Here is a 15,105-nt window from a genome sequence, read left to right on the forward strand (position 1 = left end):
CTGGCATCAATAAGAAAATGAGATCTCTCAGTGACTCAAGAATTAAGAGATGTTTTCCTACCTTGAGTAAGCCCTTCAAAACACATGTAAATCAAGTAAGGAAGATGGCAATACTCAGAGGAAATATGAAGAGCATTTGAAAAATGTTTTCAATAACATGAAAAGTATTGTTTTTGATTGTTGTCAACCACCATGTTCTGAGACAGAAAGCTGTCCTCCTTTTAAGTATGTTATTCATTTTTCCATCTTAAAGTATGGAAAACTACTGTTGCCTGCATCCAAGAGTCACTGTCATCCTTGTGTCTGAAAACAATCTCAACTCCCTTTTTACCAAGAGTGACTTGCTAAATTCTAATCCCTCAAAGGAAACACTTTGATGCAGCCTTTTGCATAATACTTACTCAAATAGGGTGGTTTGTAAGGCGCTCGTGTATTAGACAGCAGTCCATCCAGCTCCTTCCTCTCCAGGGTGCTGTGAAGGGCTTTTTCTTTGCCAAAGGTGGAGAAGGACCGCTCTGCCGCAGGCTGGGCTTCTGGAGTTTCAAATACCTCAGTGTCTGGAACAGAGTCCATGCCAGGAACGTGCAGGTTGCTGCGGTAATCGGCCGCCTGGCGACCATCAGAAGGGACAAAAGAAGGCATCCAGCACCGATCTGAGTGGCCCAGGGCTTTACATTCCTCGGTGCAGTTGGAGAAGAGATCCATCCCTGGGAGCAGGAAAGAGGGAAGAGCAGAAGTACGATTCAGCAACATGGTCGGCTGCGGGCAGCACAGAGAGTGATGGCTGGAATCTTCACAATTTTCCTGTCTTAAACTGACGGGGACCAAAAAGCCCGTCATATAATTTTGTTAAGGATAAGACTTGGGAAAGAGGCCTCTGAGACAGATGTAAAAACAATTCAGGGTATTGAGGAAAATATACTGGCTCTACATTTTTAAAATAATTTGGAAGTGGTGAGTAGAAAAACAATGAATACTTTTAGGAATCTCTGGTGAAGTTCATAACAGAAAAAAACCCCAGTGAGAAGTTTTCATAATCCATAAATCTCTGATATTTTTTTCTTAGACATAAAATTGGAAGAACTATGCAAAGCACTCAAGTTGATATATAAACTATGAAATCTGAACATGAAACAAAAAGTGAAACTCAACAGAAAACTGGTATACATATTGATAAACTGGTAAATAACAAGACTGAAATAAGATTTTACAAGAGGCCAAGAACATGCTTCCCTTGGGTCCTAGAAAATGACTTCCTAAAGGGTAGTTCTCAATGACACTCTGATAGGCCCATATTACTGCAAACTACTAATCATTAACCACTTCACAAAAATCCAGAACAAATGACTGTAATTAGTGAAACCAAGGTAACCAAGTGCAATGTGAGGCAACTGCAGATACTATTGACAAATACCTTATTACTTGTTCTATATTGGAAAACACTGGTCCTACTCAACACAAACTTTGTTTACTAATCCTAGAATACAGCAGGTCCTTGAATAATGTTTCATCACTTTGTTATGATTCCGATAAGATGTCATGAAAACTTAACTCTTGTTTATATTAATTGGCCTATAGAAAAATTGGTTTATTATAAGTCATTTCACAGAACCTATCAATGACATTGAGGACTTGCTGTATCAAGATTTCAAATGTCAACTTCAAGGTTCATTGTCTCCTGTAGATTGACAGGACTATTATGTATTATTAGTTTATGGCTCAAGAAAGCTTGTTCAGTTTCTTAAACAAAGCATAACAATTTTGAGCACTATAGAATACTACTTGATAGTCACTTTGATAATTAGCACTAATGTAGATAAACAAGTACATAAACCAAGATTGCATTTTAATGTTTTTCTAAACACATTTATTATGGTTTTCAACACCATCAGTTTGAAATAACCAAAGTAGGATTGGTCTGTATGTAAGAAACTTGAGTGTATGCCTAGTATGCTTGGGATTTTCCTTGTTTGTTTAACCAGCAGAATAATATTTATTTAATGATCACACTTGATTGTTTTTTTTCATAAATATTATGTGACTCAAACTCTTGAACAAGTTTTAGTTTTTTAAATCCTGATGATATCCTGTCCCATACCAATTTACTTGTTTATCTGTTAACATCTGTATATATAAAATAAAGAGAATAATTTTTCAATATTTCTTTCTTTTTTTTCTTCTTTTTTTTATGGGCTGGATTGTTTTTGTTTTGTTTTGTTTATACAGAGACAGAGAGAGTCAGAGAGAGGGATAGATAGGGACAGACAGACAGGAACGAAGAGAGATAAGAAGCATCCATCATTACTTTTTCATTGTGACACCTTAGTTGTTCATTGATTGCCTTCTCATATGTGCCTTGACTGGGGGGCTACAGCAGACCGAGTAACCCCTTGCTTGAGCCAGTGATCTTGGGTCCAAGCTGGTGAGCTTTTGCTCAAACCAGATGAGCCCACGCTCAAGCTGGCGACCTCGGGGTCTCGAACCTGGGTCCTCCGCATCCCAGTCCGACACTCTATCCACTGTGCCACCTCCTGGTCAGACTAATTTTTCAATATTAAGTTAGTAATTATGTAAGTTCTCCATGGATTAAGAACCACTGATTACGTAAATTATGTTTCAAGAAATAACACCAATCTTCTTATCATATGTTAATCTTACTTTATAATGACTTTTATTTTAAACTAGGTGTAATGGAAAGTCTAACTTCGATTATAACATTTCATTGACAGTAGTCATGCATAAGCCTGCAAATAAATTACTGATCAGTAAAGTGTTGAGGAACAGAAACGTGAGCTGAAGCCGGTATAAGGTACAGACTCAGACCCGCATGTAAAACATGTCAGTGTTTCTTTAGAAAACAGAGAAGGTCAGTTCTTTATCCTCTTTCGGCAAGGTCTATGTAGAGAGAAAAAGTGGAGGGGGGAAAGTGTGTCCCTGATACACACTGACATACCAGGGAGAAGTTAGAAAACCAGAGAGATTTGTATTTGGATGCATTATACTAAAAATGCTCCCTATTTATAATGTGTATGGGGGGAGGGGCTGTTTTAAATAGATGGACCTATCGTTGAGAGAAAAATTATTATTAGTAGTTATTTATTTTAAAAGTAAATTCAAGAGATATTGAATTTGAAGTTGATGTAATTATTCAAATATTAAGAGAATGGCCTTACTGGATCCTAATAAAGAGGGGTACTTATTGCAAAATTTAGAATCAATACATTTTATTTCTCACATGACTGAGAAATATAATTTTAAATATCTACCACGAGACTATTAACAATATTTCACATCTTTTTGAGGACCTATACTCAAGTGAGTAATTATGAATATGAGATACAAAGAAAAATTTTAATAAACTAGTATCTCAATGTTGTACAGATGCTGATTAATTATGTTAGGAGGTACGTTTAGTAGAAGTTGTTTTTATGTGCAGTTTATATTCAATTGTACCCATTTTCTCTCTTGAAGTATATAGTGTTCTGCCTCTTTTAATTACTAAAATCTCCCCCAGATAACGTAATAAAGTTCTTGTGAGTTGAGGACCTGCACAGAAAATATAACAGGTGCATAAGAAGAAAAGTGGTGAGATAAGATGAAGTTTTTCTTGGAACACTGTTACTTGACAGAAGGAATAAAAACCAAACAAACAGGAAACACTTGTCAATAACGTTCTTAGTAAAAGGAATTAATCCTTTTAAAGTGGAATTTCAATAGTCACAATACACAACTTTATATAACTAGGAGATAAGGTGGTATGAATTATACATAAATATGTTTTACCGATTTTTCTGATAAAGCAAGCGTACACATTTCTTATGAGGAAAATATCACAGAAACTTTTTTAAAGGAACATAAGTAGTACAGCAGTAAATTTAAAATATGCAACAAAAACATTTATTGAAATGAATTATTTTCATTTAATTTTTAGATATATAGTTGGAAAACCAAATAAAATTTTCCCATTACTGGTCTTCATCTTAAGGAGCCATTGAAAAACTAACATTATTTTAATTTTTTTCATTTATCACTAACTCTATTAAATGTCATTTTAGTGACCAAATAAGCAGAGGTATATTTAAGTTTTGTTGTGATATATGATGTCATGATGCACAGGAATAACAGGAATTTTTAGCATGTGACACAGTAAAATGACAAAATAAAATTCACATTGCTATGGGATGTTTTAATGGCTCAAATTGAACTCATAAAAAAAATAAATTTAACCTGATATTTTTGATCATCATTCAAATGCCCTTACCGTACAGCAGAAACATATAGAACAAACCTCAGTTTTGAAGGTATGATAGTTTCTAAAAATTCTCTCTTTCTCTCTCTCTCTCTCTCTCTCTCTCTCTCTCTCTATATATATATATATATATATATATATTACTTGCAATTTCATCTTCTACTTGTTTATTTATTTTCCACACTTCTCAGAAATAATTTGTTCTATAAGGGATGACAGCTGATGTGATAGACTGCCTGTTATGCATAGATATATTTAGGCAAATTTTAAAATATGTCTTTTGTAACTGGCAAGTAACTTGTCCTTTATAGTCATAGACAGTGATATTACCACTGAGAACAAATTGTAATTTTAAAAATATTAAATTTTTATTCAACTTTGTACTGTTTTCTGATGAATGTAATAATACAAAACTATGTGTTCATTTTTTTCTCATGCACCAAACCTTCATAAAAAGTTTCCTTTTTTAAAAACATAAGTTAATTTTAAAGAAAATCAGCACAATTCTTTGAGAAAATTTCCAGGTTTCTTTTAGCCACATACCACTGGAAAACAGAGACATATTAATTATAACCATAAAAACTGTTATAATTTTTAGGAGACTGTGATATGAATGAAAATATTTATCAACATAATTCAAACATGAAAATTCAAAACATCTATCATAAGTTTCCCTCCTTATATTTTCAAAATACTTAACCTTTGCCCAATATTTTGTCACATAGTTTTCTAATTATAAATATCTCCACATCAAGTTGTAGCCCAGATTTTTACCAGAAACCTCAGTAAGCTTTTGCAAACAATAATGTAAATTCAATTTATTTATAAACCAAAAACTTTGTCAGTGTCTGAATCCTTATTGGAGTTTGCAAAAGGAAATTTATATGAATGGTAAGTCAAGGATTCTCTTGTTGATATTGCTATAGTTATTCAATGACAAAACGTTTCATGATATAATTTACCTACTAGTTTGAATTTATTGATAATTCAAATCACTTTATTTTTAAACATATAGCCAATTTTTGACCATGTATCATTTATCAATCTCATAATAATTAGTTAATAAATAAATAAATTTAGAAGCTAAATTCCCTTATAACTGAAAAAAAAAAAAGATTACCAAGAAGGGCAATTTGACATTTTGAGGTAAACTATAATAAGTAATATTAACAGAATCAGTTATTAGTGTTCTCCTCTTCAATATATTTTTTAAGAAGCTACAATTATTACAAATAAATTTATAATTAATCCTAGTGTTATGCACATTGTATTTTAAGTGAAAAAAACTCCTTATAACATAATAGATCTCCATAGATATACCTTTAATAATATTAAAATGTTAAAAAATATGCAACAAAAAATGTCATCTCAGGATTCTAAATGAGAAAAGCAAGCCTATCTTTTAATATAATGATATAATAAACAAAATTGAAAATGCATTTCTTTTGAAACCCACGTTGTCTTTCTTTGGCTATTTAAGCTGTGATTAATCAGTTTTCCTGCTTGTAATGATTTATGCACGCATTTACCACATCTCCTTGGACTTCTGCCATATCTAACCAATACATCAACAGTGTACTGAAAACAACGGAAAGCACCTTGACAAGGCTATAGGGAGAAAGTGCTGCAGAGCAGTGGGCAAGCCGAAGAATTTCACAAATGGATCCAGACAGGTGCAGTGGAAAACTGGGAGAGTTTATGTGATTCTCTGCAGCTGCCTCCGTATTTAAAGCCCTTCTATGAACAAAATTGGTGACTGCAATTGGCTTAGAAAAGGGACAAGTCAGGGGGTAGGGAGCAAGAACAAAAAAGAAAAGTATTCATAGAAGAATAAATAGAAGGCAGATCTAAATAAATCATGTTGACATAGAACAAGAAAGTGGGAATACAGAAAAAGTGAGGAGGTTTAAACAGGTGACGCACCATGTTAAATAGTGTATGAAATGCAATATGGAATGGGCTACAAACTGAAGGAGAGAATTCAGAATCTGTATCTTCCCAGAGTTATTTTTTTCTTGATAATCTAACCATTTCCCCTTAAAAACAAGTTGCGTGAGGTTTGCTTATAGTTACAAAATGTTTTCATATTCCAGAGCTGAAAATAAGATGCGCTTTGAATATTTCCTAAACATTGCAACATTGTTAGGTCATTAATACCTGACTTTTCAAAGAAATAAAACAAATGTATATACTTATTTACCAGAAACGGGTTTTAAGTTTTAGAAAATATTCTAACTACTTGGTGTGGGTTTAACAGTAAATAGCATCAGTGTGAGTGGAAAAAAGCATTGTCAATGCATTTTAATTCTCTGTACTTAATATTTTATACTTAGAAAGAAAACATTGAAAATCATTCTTGCAATAAAATTAGACATATTAAAATTACTTAAAGGTCAGCACACACAGATGTGATTACTTCTTAATAAGACTGTGCTATTCCAATTCTGACACAGCTAGTCTTGTGCCCAGTACGTAGTGTCTCCCCTATACCTGATAATGAATTGTAAATTCTGTAATACTTTTACATGTTGAGAAACGTAAATATAGAAAGAAAATGGCCATTTTGGTAAAAAATAATAATAATAAATTATAAAAACTGCCTTACATTTTAAAAATGTTTTCTCAGAATACAATTAAGCATTTTGATTTTCCTTTGAATGCTTTGACATCTCAAATGATTTGAAAGAAACCTTACCCAAATGGCAACTCTTCAGTGCCTGGGAAATAAAAGAGCTACCGGCAAAGCGCATGGGCAAGAATATATTCCCATCCGTGTTCCAAGTTGAGCGGTTTTTGCAGATGTTTATTCGTTTCTCTTTCTTTGGGTATTATAGCTCATTATAGCTCAGGGGCTAAACTAGTTGAACTGTTCTTCGAGATGGGAGTGCCACAGAAAGAAAAACAAAGCGGGGGAGTGGGGCGGAAATCAGATGTATCCCAGGAAGCATGCAGCAGATACTTTGTTGCTCATATTAAAGATTTGGGTTTAAGAGTTTTGAAAGGCTATTAGAAGTTAGAAACTCTGAAAAAGAATAGGTGTGCCCAATTCTAAACGTACAGCTCTTAAAGATAACAATAAATCATATGCCATATTTAGGGCCAAAATGAAAGGGACTTTGTACTCAACGATAAACTTCTGGCAAGATCTGGTTTGTTGTCAGGTTCTCAGACACTAAATAGATGCTCTGTTCACTTAGCGTGAAGGCCTGCAAGGGGCAGGGACCTCCGGGGATTCTTGGCAGTTCTCAGGTCTCATTAGGTCTGCATATTAATGACTTGCAGCAATATAAAGAGAGCCTTGAGCAGCCTGTACCCCTCCTCCTGCCTGAGTTTCCCAAGGCTCAGGCAGCCTCAGACACAGCACACATTCGCCCAGTCTTAGACTTGCGCAGCCACTGCCGCCAGGCGACCATGGGCGTGTATGCCCTTTGACACACTGCCTCAGCACCACTCAGGGCTCCACCAGGCGTGTTGAGGAATGGGTGCTCTCGAGGACCAACGTTACCTTGAAAACGAGGACCCCATTACTCCAAGCTTCTGACATTAACCAAAATAACGCTCAAACTGCAAGTGAAAGGAGGTAAACCCAGAGGTGATTCAATGATGGACAGTTTTGGAAGTTACAAAAATTGGCTTTCCTTTCCATTTTCTTATATGTCAGATAAACACAAAAAATAATCAGAAAGGGAAAAAATCAACAAGCGCCCTTTTAGTTGAAGTATAAATGAAAGAAACAAAAAAAAAAAAACACCCCCAAATTTTATCAAATTATCTTCACTATTTTAAAGTACATTTTTTTAATGTCTCTTAAGTGTTTTCTTTACACATTAGCAATTAGAGTTATCAGGGTCCTATAAAATGTAAAGGTTAAATTTATATAGAAAGATTAAAGCAAAATATATAAAGTAAAATAAAACTTAAGTCTATGTATCCTATTGTAACCCCATCAGTGACTACCATTAAATCCACATATGAATATAGAATATACACTGAGTCCAACTTTTGGTCAACCCTGTTGAAAAATATGAGAAAACCTAGAACACTTCAGAAAATACACACTATCAAATGTTTACTAAGGTCCTGAAGCCCAAGAACCCAGAATTGTAAATCCTGCTTTCAACCTCCTGTGACTTTTAATTATCAGTTGGTCTCTCATTCATTCCTTGGTGGCATGCAAACTGCTCTGTATTGAAAACAAGAAATTTGGGTTTTCATTACCAGTCATCCACTTAGCCTCTTGTGACCTTGTACAGGTCAATCAATTTCATTCAGCTTCAGTTACCTCATCCACAAACAAGTCTCAAAATACCCTAACTGACTGAAGACTGAGGACTGGCCCAGGTGAGAGATCTATGGCTTTTTGCATGCAATATAATTCCATTAAAGCAAATTACATGAGGAAGAAATATTTCATATTCCAACATATGCCACAATAAATTTCTAACTGTAACTCTCCAAAGGAACATTGACTTTTTATAATCCTCTTTGGGTATACAATTATCAACATAGGATGATACTATCTTTTTATGCAGATGTACCAACATTAAATTTACAAAATATTACCTAAGACATCATCCTTCCTAGATTTATTTTGTAGTAAAAAATTATAAAAGTCAGCATTTAGATTGCCCTTTGATCACACTTACCAGCTGACTGGCCACGGTTGGTGGCATCGTGATCACTATCTCCCTGTTCACTGTCTCCGTGACCACTGTCCTTAGAGCTTACTATGTCGGCTTCCTGGAATGCAGAACTAAAAGTACAAAAAATGTGAATATATTAGAATCAAAAAGGTGAAATAACACAGAAAACATTCTTCTGCCACCACATGGTCACCAGTGGCGCTGCAGACTCATAGATGGCTTTATTTCTGTAAAAATCTTTTCATAAACTTAAGACTAACTTTTTAAAACTGAGCATTAACAATCAGTTTAAATCCTTTAAATCACGTAAGGTTTAGGCAATATTCTATGATTGGAACTAAGGTCATGGCCATATCATTTTTATGTACCAAATGTATACATATACCCAGAAGAGTTAGGAAGAATATCAGAAAGAGTGTAGGAGTGAAAGCTGACAAATATTCAAATATATTAATAACTTACATATAAATTATACCCATATTTTAATGTATTATCTAGGAAAAACAACTTAATTAGCATTTATTTCCTGCCCTAATTGGAAATACTTTATATGTTTTATATTTTAATGTTGAATAATATACCTAATTCCTACTTATAATAGGTAGTTGATCGGCCATACACCAACCAAGATGGAGGGGAAGTAGAAGAGTCCATACCTGTTAACTCGGCGAGGTCTGTCAACTAGATAGCTGAGCTCTGCTCTCTGGTGTTTAGTCTAGAAAAAAAATAAATCAAGAGTATTTGAATGCTAAGGGTTTAACTATTAGTCTGTTTTTGAGGTTAGGAACTAATTCTAGCTTGATTGTGTACATTTTTATGAATTTCTACTTTGTCCCAAGACCTCAGCCCATTTGCCCGGTAAGGGCAGGGAGATACAATACTTAAAGACACTTCAGTCTAGATGTTCAGTAAAGGTTAAAAAAAATGCAGAAATGAAAGGCCAATTTTCATCGTGTGGGTGTGTTTAAAGAGAGAATGTAAGTGACCTCAGCGCTGGGCCTCATTACTGTTGTCTCTAATGGAGTCAACCTAGTTATACTTTGCAGTCTTTCTTTCAATGCCTGAAAAGTGTTTAGATGTATACTGGTTGACACACACACAAAAAAACAGCACGCTCAATAAGCAAAAAGTTTGGATATTTTATGGAATTATTTTGTTGTTTATTTTCAAAATGTGCTTAAGATACAAATGAGCTGTACAAGTATTCATGAAAGTCAATTAATGGTATCTAAGGCTCAGATAAATAAAATAACCTATCAAGAAAGGGGTTCATAACCCTCCCTCCCGCCAAAATCTTTCCCCTTCCGAAGGCCCTCTGGCTCCTCCACCAACACACCTCTTCGAGTCCAAACTTTCTTTTACACAAATCAACTCTTGTCTCCCTCTCCCTCCCTCCTTCAAACTTTGCCACTTCTCCATCTTTTAAGCAGAAATCAGAATTGACTATCCAAATTCTTTGATGAAGAAAGGCAATAGCAGTGATTTATCAAAAACAGTAGCAAGAAGGTGATTATTAGCTAAAATATATATATTTAAGACAACAGCTTTTTAAGCCTTCCGTTTAGTTTATGGTTACAGGGGTTTGTGCCAAAGCAACTTCATTCAGATTCACACTGTGTGTTGCCTTGGGCTTCAAGAGCGTCTGTAAACGCTGTCTGGAACAGAACTGAAGGCTTTTCTGCAACCCAAGTTCAGAGGACAAGAATCTGATAACTCATTCACTACAACATGCATTCGAGTTTAGACAACTGTGCAAAGTTAAACAGTCTATAGCTTACTTTTACATCGATAAACAGGGAAAAACAATGAACTTGGTTAATGCCTGCAACAAACGCAAAGAGAAAGAGACCTTTGCCAGTGCCAGCAAGTTCCTCCACCCCATTTCCCTCTGTCCCCGCCCACTGGCCCCATTCACTCCCAGATGTCTGAGAAGGGAAACGACTGAGAGGATGTTAGAATTTTAGAGCAAAGACGCCAGAGAGAATAAGGAAGGTCCGGGGTGGTAGAGCACCAAGGGGAGGAGATGAAAATAGACGTGGAGGGGTGGAGCGCAGAAAATTAGGGACAACACGAAGTTTAGTTTACACACAAAGGGGTCGAATACGGTGGGACCCCTTCCCCCACAAAGATACAAATCAGCTAATATCCTAAAAATAAATACACAGTGCACCAGAGATAACAAGGGCCGGGCTAGAGGAGGCTCTCGGATGGAGGAGATGAGAGATGGTGGTCCTTTCGCTTCAGCCTTACCTCGTTGGACAAAATGCTTCCGTTGGAGATGATGTCGGGCTGCTGGTCTGTGTAGCCGGTGACGATGGCCCCGCAGGGGTTGTGCTCAGTGTCCGTACTCCGAGAAGGGCTGCAGGGCTTAAGGAACATCAGGTCGGTCTTGGCGGACTCTGGAGTCAAGCAGACCTGGTAGCAGTAATTCTGGGTGTGGTGGTGCGAGCCGAAGCCCCCGGACTCCTCCACCGGCACCTGGGCCGGGTTGCTGGGCACGTTGGAGCTCTGCACCAGCATGATGTCCGACTTGCTGAGTTTCTTCTTGCGCGCCCGGGCTTGGCGGCCGCAGCAGGCCGAGCCCCCGCCGCCACAGCAGCAGCAGCAGAGGCAGCAGTCGCTGGCCAGACACGTGTAGATGTTGAGCTTTTTCTCTTTCTGGCAGCGCACGGCCAGCACGATCATGGCCAGCAGGAAGATGAAGGACACCGACCCTAGAGCGATGATGAGGATGAGGGTGAGGTCGAGCGAGGTCTCCCCGCCGCCGGAGCGGCTGGGGCGCTGGTGCTCTCCCGACCCCCCTGCCCCGCCCCCGCCCTGGGGCTCGACAGCGCCATCCACCAGCTGCACCACCAGGGTGGCGGTGGAGGACAGGGGCGGCTGCCCGTGGTCGCGCACTTCGATCACCAGCTCGTAAGGCCGCTGGGGGTCGCGCTTGGCCGGGACCCGGCGCGCCGTGCGGAGCTCCCCGGTGCGCCAGTCCATGCGGAAGAGACTCATCTCGTTGCCGCGCACGATGGTGTAGGTGAGCCGGGCGTTCTCGCCGTCGTCTGCGTCCACCGCGGCCACGCGGGTGAGCAGGTAACCCGGCTCCGCCGAGCGGGGCAGCACCTCGCGCGCCGGAGTCCCATTGCGCCCCGGCAGGGGCGCCACGATGGCAGGGGCGTTGTCGTTCTGATCCACGATGAGGATGTTGACCGTGGCGTTGCCAGCCAGCGCCTGGGGGCTGCCAGCGTCCCGGGCTTCCACCTGGAAGCTGAAGTCCTTGAGCTGCTCATAGTCGAAGGAGCGCAGGGCGTACAGGTAGCCGTTCTCAGAGTTAATGGACACGTAAGTGAAGACACTCATGCCCTGGATCTGGCACTCGAGGATCGAGTAGGCTAGCTGGGCGTTGGCGCCCTCGTCGCGGTCCGTGGCGCTCACAGCGTAAATGTAGGCGCCCGGTACGTTGTTCTCGGTCACATACACGTCGTAGACTGGCTGGTTGAAACGCGGCGCGTTGTCATTCACATCTGACACTTGCACCTGGATCGATTTACTGGTGGACAGCGCAGGCTCGCCCCGGTCCCGAGCCACCACGGTCAGAGTGTAGGAGTCCCCCGCCTCTCGGTCCAGGGGGGCCTCGGTCACTATGGTATAGTAATTCTTGAAGGAAGACTTGAGGCGGAACGGCACATCGCCCAGCAGCTCGCACTGCACCTGCCCGTTCTCCTCGGAGTCGCGGTCGGTCACGCTGAAGAGAGCCACCACCGTGCCGGGCGCCGCGCCTTCGCTCACCGCCTGCTTCACGGTGCTGAAGCTGATCTCGGGCGCGTTGTCGTTAGCATCCAGCACTCGCACGAGCACCTTGCAGTGCGCCGGCACGGCGTTGGGGCCCAAGTCCTTGGCTTGTACGTACACTTGGTACACCGGGCTCTCTTCATAGTCCAGCTCGCCGCTCACCTCCAGCCGGCCTGTGCGCGGGGACAGTCCGAAGAGCTCCCGCGCCCGGGGCGAAATGTGACTGCTGAAGGAGTACACGACCTCGCCGTTCTGGCCCTCGTCTGGGTCTGTGGCATTGAGCTGGATCACCAGCGTGCCCGGCGGCGAGTTCTCTGGTAGGGACACAGTGTAGACGGGTTGGTCAAAGGCGGGTACATTGTCGTTGGAGTCTAGAACTCGGATGGTGAGCAGGGCCGTGCCGGTGCGCTGCTGCTGGGGGGGCAGGCCCCCTCCCCCTCCGTCCCCTCCTCCTCCCCCTCCCCCTCCGTCCACAGCGGTCAGCACGTAGCGGTGCACCGCTTGCTGCTCTCGGTCCAGCGGTTTCTCCAGCACCAGCTCGGCAAATCGGTTGCCATCCCCCTGGGTCTGCACGTCCAGGGAGAAGTAGCTGTTGGGGGTGATCTCGTAGTCGCGCAAAGAGTTAGTGCCCACGTCTGGGTCGAATGCGCTCTCCAAGGGGAAGCGGGTGCCAGGCGTGGCGCTCTCAGAGATCTCCACTGTCAAGTCCGGCTCTGGGAAGGAGGGGGGGTTGTCATTGATGTCCAACACTTCGATCTCCACCCGGAACAGCTCCAAGGGGTTCTCTAGGAATACCTCCAGGTGCAGGACGCAGGAGGGGCTCTGCTTGCAGATTTGCTCGCGATCGATCTTCTCATTCACGTACAGCACCCCGGTCTCTAGGTTAAGGTCCAAGTATGGGGTCCGCGAGTTGGGCACCGTCTGAAACCTGCGAGCCGAAAGTTTTGTAATGTCCAAGCCCAGATCTTCAGCGATATTCCCCACAAAAGTGCCATGTTCCTGCTCCTCCTGCACCGAGTAGTGAAGCTGGGAAAAGACTCCTTCTACCATCCAGAGCAAGGCAAAGAATAATAGCACAATCATCTCCAAAGGGAAAGGAAGCAGCTTCCCGCAGCCAGTCAGCCACCCAATCACCTCCTCCGCCACCACGAAAAAGAAAATTAAATACAAATAAAAGTGCGCTATGGGGGGGGGGGGGGGCTCCTGTGGCTTTTTGGCCTTGAAAAAAATCTTACTCCTTTTGCTTTATTTTAGGGCTTCATTTTTCAATCTTAGCGCAGGAAGGGTGACTAGCGTCCCCTTTCCTCATCTGTAATCTTCCCACTGACCAATTAATAAAATAATAATACAATAATCAGCGTCCTTTATTCCAACAGTCTTGGCGCAACGCGGCGCTGGCAAATCCCAAGGAGGAAATTTCGATATTTCAAGACTGCCCTCGGTTTGTCTTCTTGCTGATGGCAAAAGGAGGAAGAGGGAAAGGAGAAGGAAGAAGATGATGATGAAGAGGAAGAGGAGAAGGAAGAGGAAATGCTGCCGGCACCGCTGAACATCCCTCTTAATGTTAACGGCGGGCAAATGCAAAAGGGCTTAAAAACAGCGAGAGAATGTTGTGCCGGAAAAGCATAGAACGGCTCTGCAGCAGAAAACTTTCATTCTCTTCATTTCTCCGGATGGATGTTCTTCTTGACATATCCCTCTCTCTTTTGCTCTATTTGTATTTTTTGGCTTTCACAGTCTTGTTTCTCTCCGTCATCTCCACCATCATTTGACTCGCTGTAAGTGTGATGAGCAGTTTCTTTTCTGCTGTTTCCTTCCCAAGTCTCTTTCCCTCTAACCTGTCTGTCTTCCTTCCAGTCCTTCCCTCCTTCTGCCTCAGCCTTAGAGCCTGTGATCTAGGCTGGCAGTTTCTGAGCTCAGAGCGCAACGCTCCTCTGTTTTTGCGCAGCGCCCTCCTTCTGCCAACCAATCGCTGAGGAGCACCTCCCACCGAGACACTGCTAATTGGTTGAACGAGCCGTCAAGTAGGCGCGTAACCTGGCAGCCGGGCGGGGCGGGAATAGAACCCGCGCGGCGGCGGTCGCAGTTGAGTGTGAGTGTGAGAGGGAGAACCGCCCGGCAGGTCCCGAGGCGCTTGCTGGGGACTCTGCCGCGGAAAGTTCCCGGTCCCCAGCCGCAGGTAACGGAGAGGGAATAGAGAGGTTCCCCGTTTGCATCAGCAATTGCGAAACCGTCATAGCGACAACAGCAGAGGTTTCCTCTCTCAGGAGCGGGGTTTCCAATGACGCTAACATTCTTTTTCTCTTTAAGGTATTTTCCTTGCTGCTGATCGTGGAAATAAATCACCCAGGACGGGGAAAAGTTGCAGTGTGGCCATGAATTGGCAAGGGTTACCTCATTAATGCGCTTTGGCAGGACCTTTAAAAACCTGCT

General features: G+C 41.4%; 1 protein-coding gene across 1 annotated transcript in view; it reads right to left on the reverse strand.

The window, feature by feature from the left end:
* The window catches only part of PCDH10 (protocadherin 10), a 42,172-nt gene extending 27,608 nt beyond the window's left edge, over positions 1-14,564 (reverse strand). Inside the window, exons 1-4 of the mRNA XM_066233185.1 lie at positions 11,143-14,564; positions 9,549-9,607; positions 8,896-9,002; positions 402-707 (exon numbers count right to left, since the gene is read on the reverse strand). Of these exons, the coding sequence (XP_066089282.1) occupies positions 402-707; positions 8,896-9,002; positions 9,549-9,607; positions 11,143-13,755 (3,085 nt within the window). The 5' untranslated portion in view covers positions 13,756-14,564. The remainder of the gene's footprint in view (positions 1-401; positions 708-8,895; positions 9,003-9,548; positions 9,608-11,142) is intronic.
* Between the last annotated feature and the right edge of the window lie 541 nt (positions 14,565-15,105).

The sequence above is a fragment of the Saccopteryx bilineata genome, chromosome 1 (genome assembly GCF_036850765.1).
Source record: "Saccopteryx bilineata isolate mSacBil1 chromosome 1, mSacBil1_pri_phased_curated, whole genome shotgun sequence".
In the NCBI taxonomy this organism is placed as follows: domain Eukaryota; kingdom Metazoa; phylum Chordata; class Mammalia; order Chiroptera; family Emballonuridae; genus Saccopteryx; species Saccopteryx bilineata.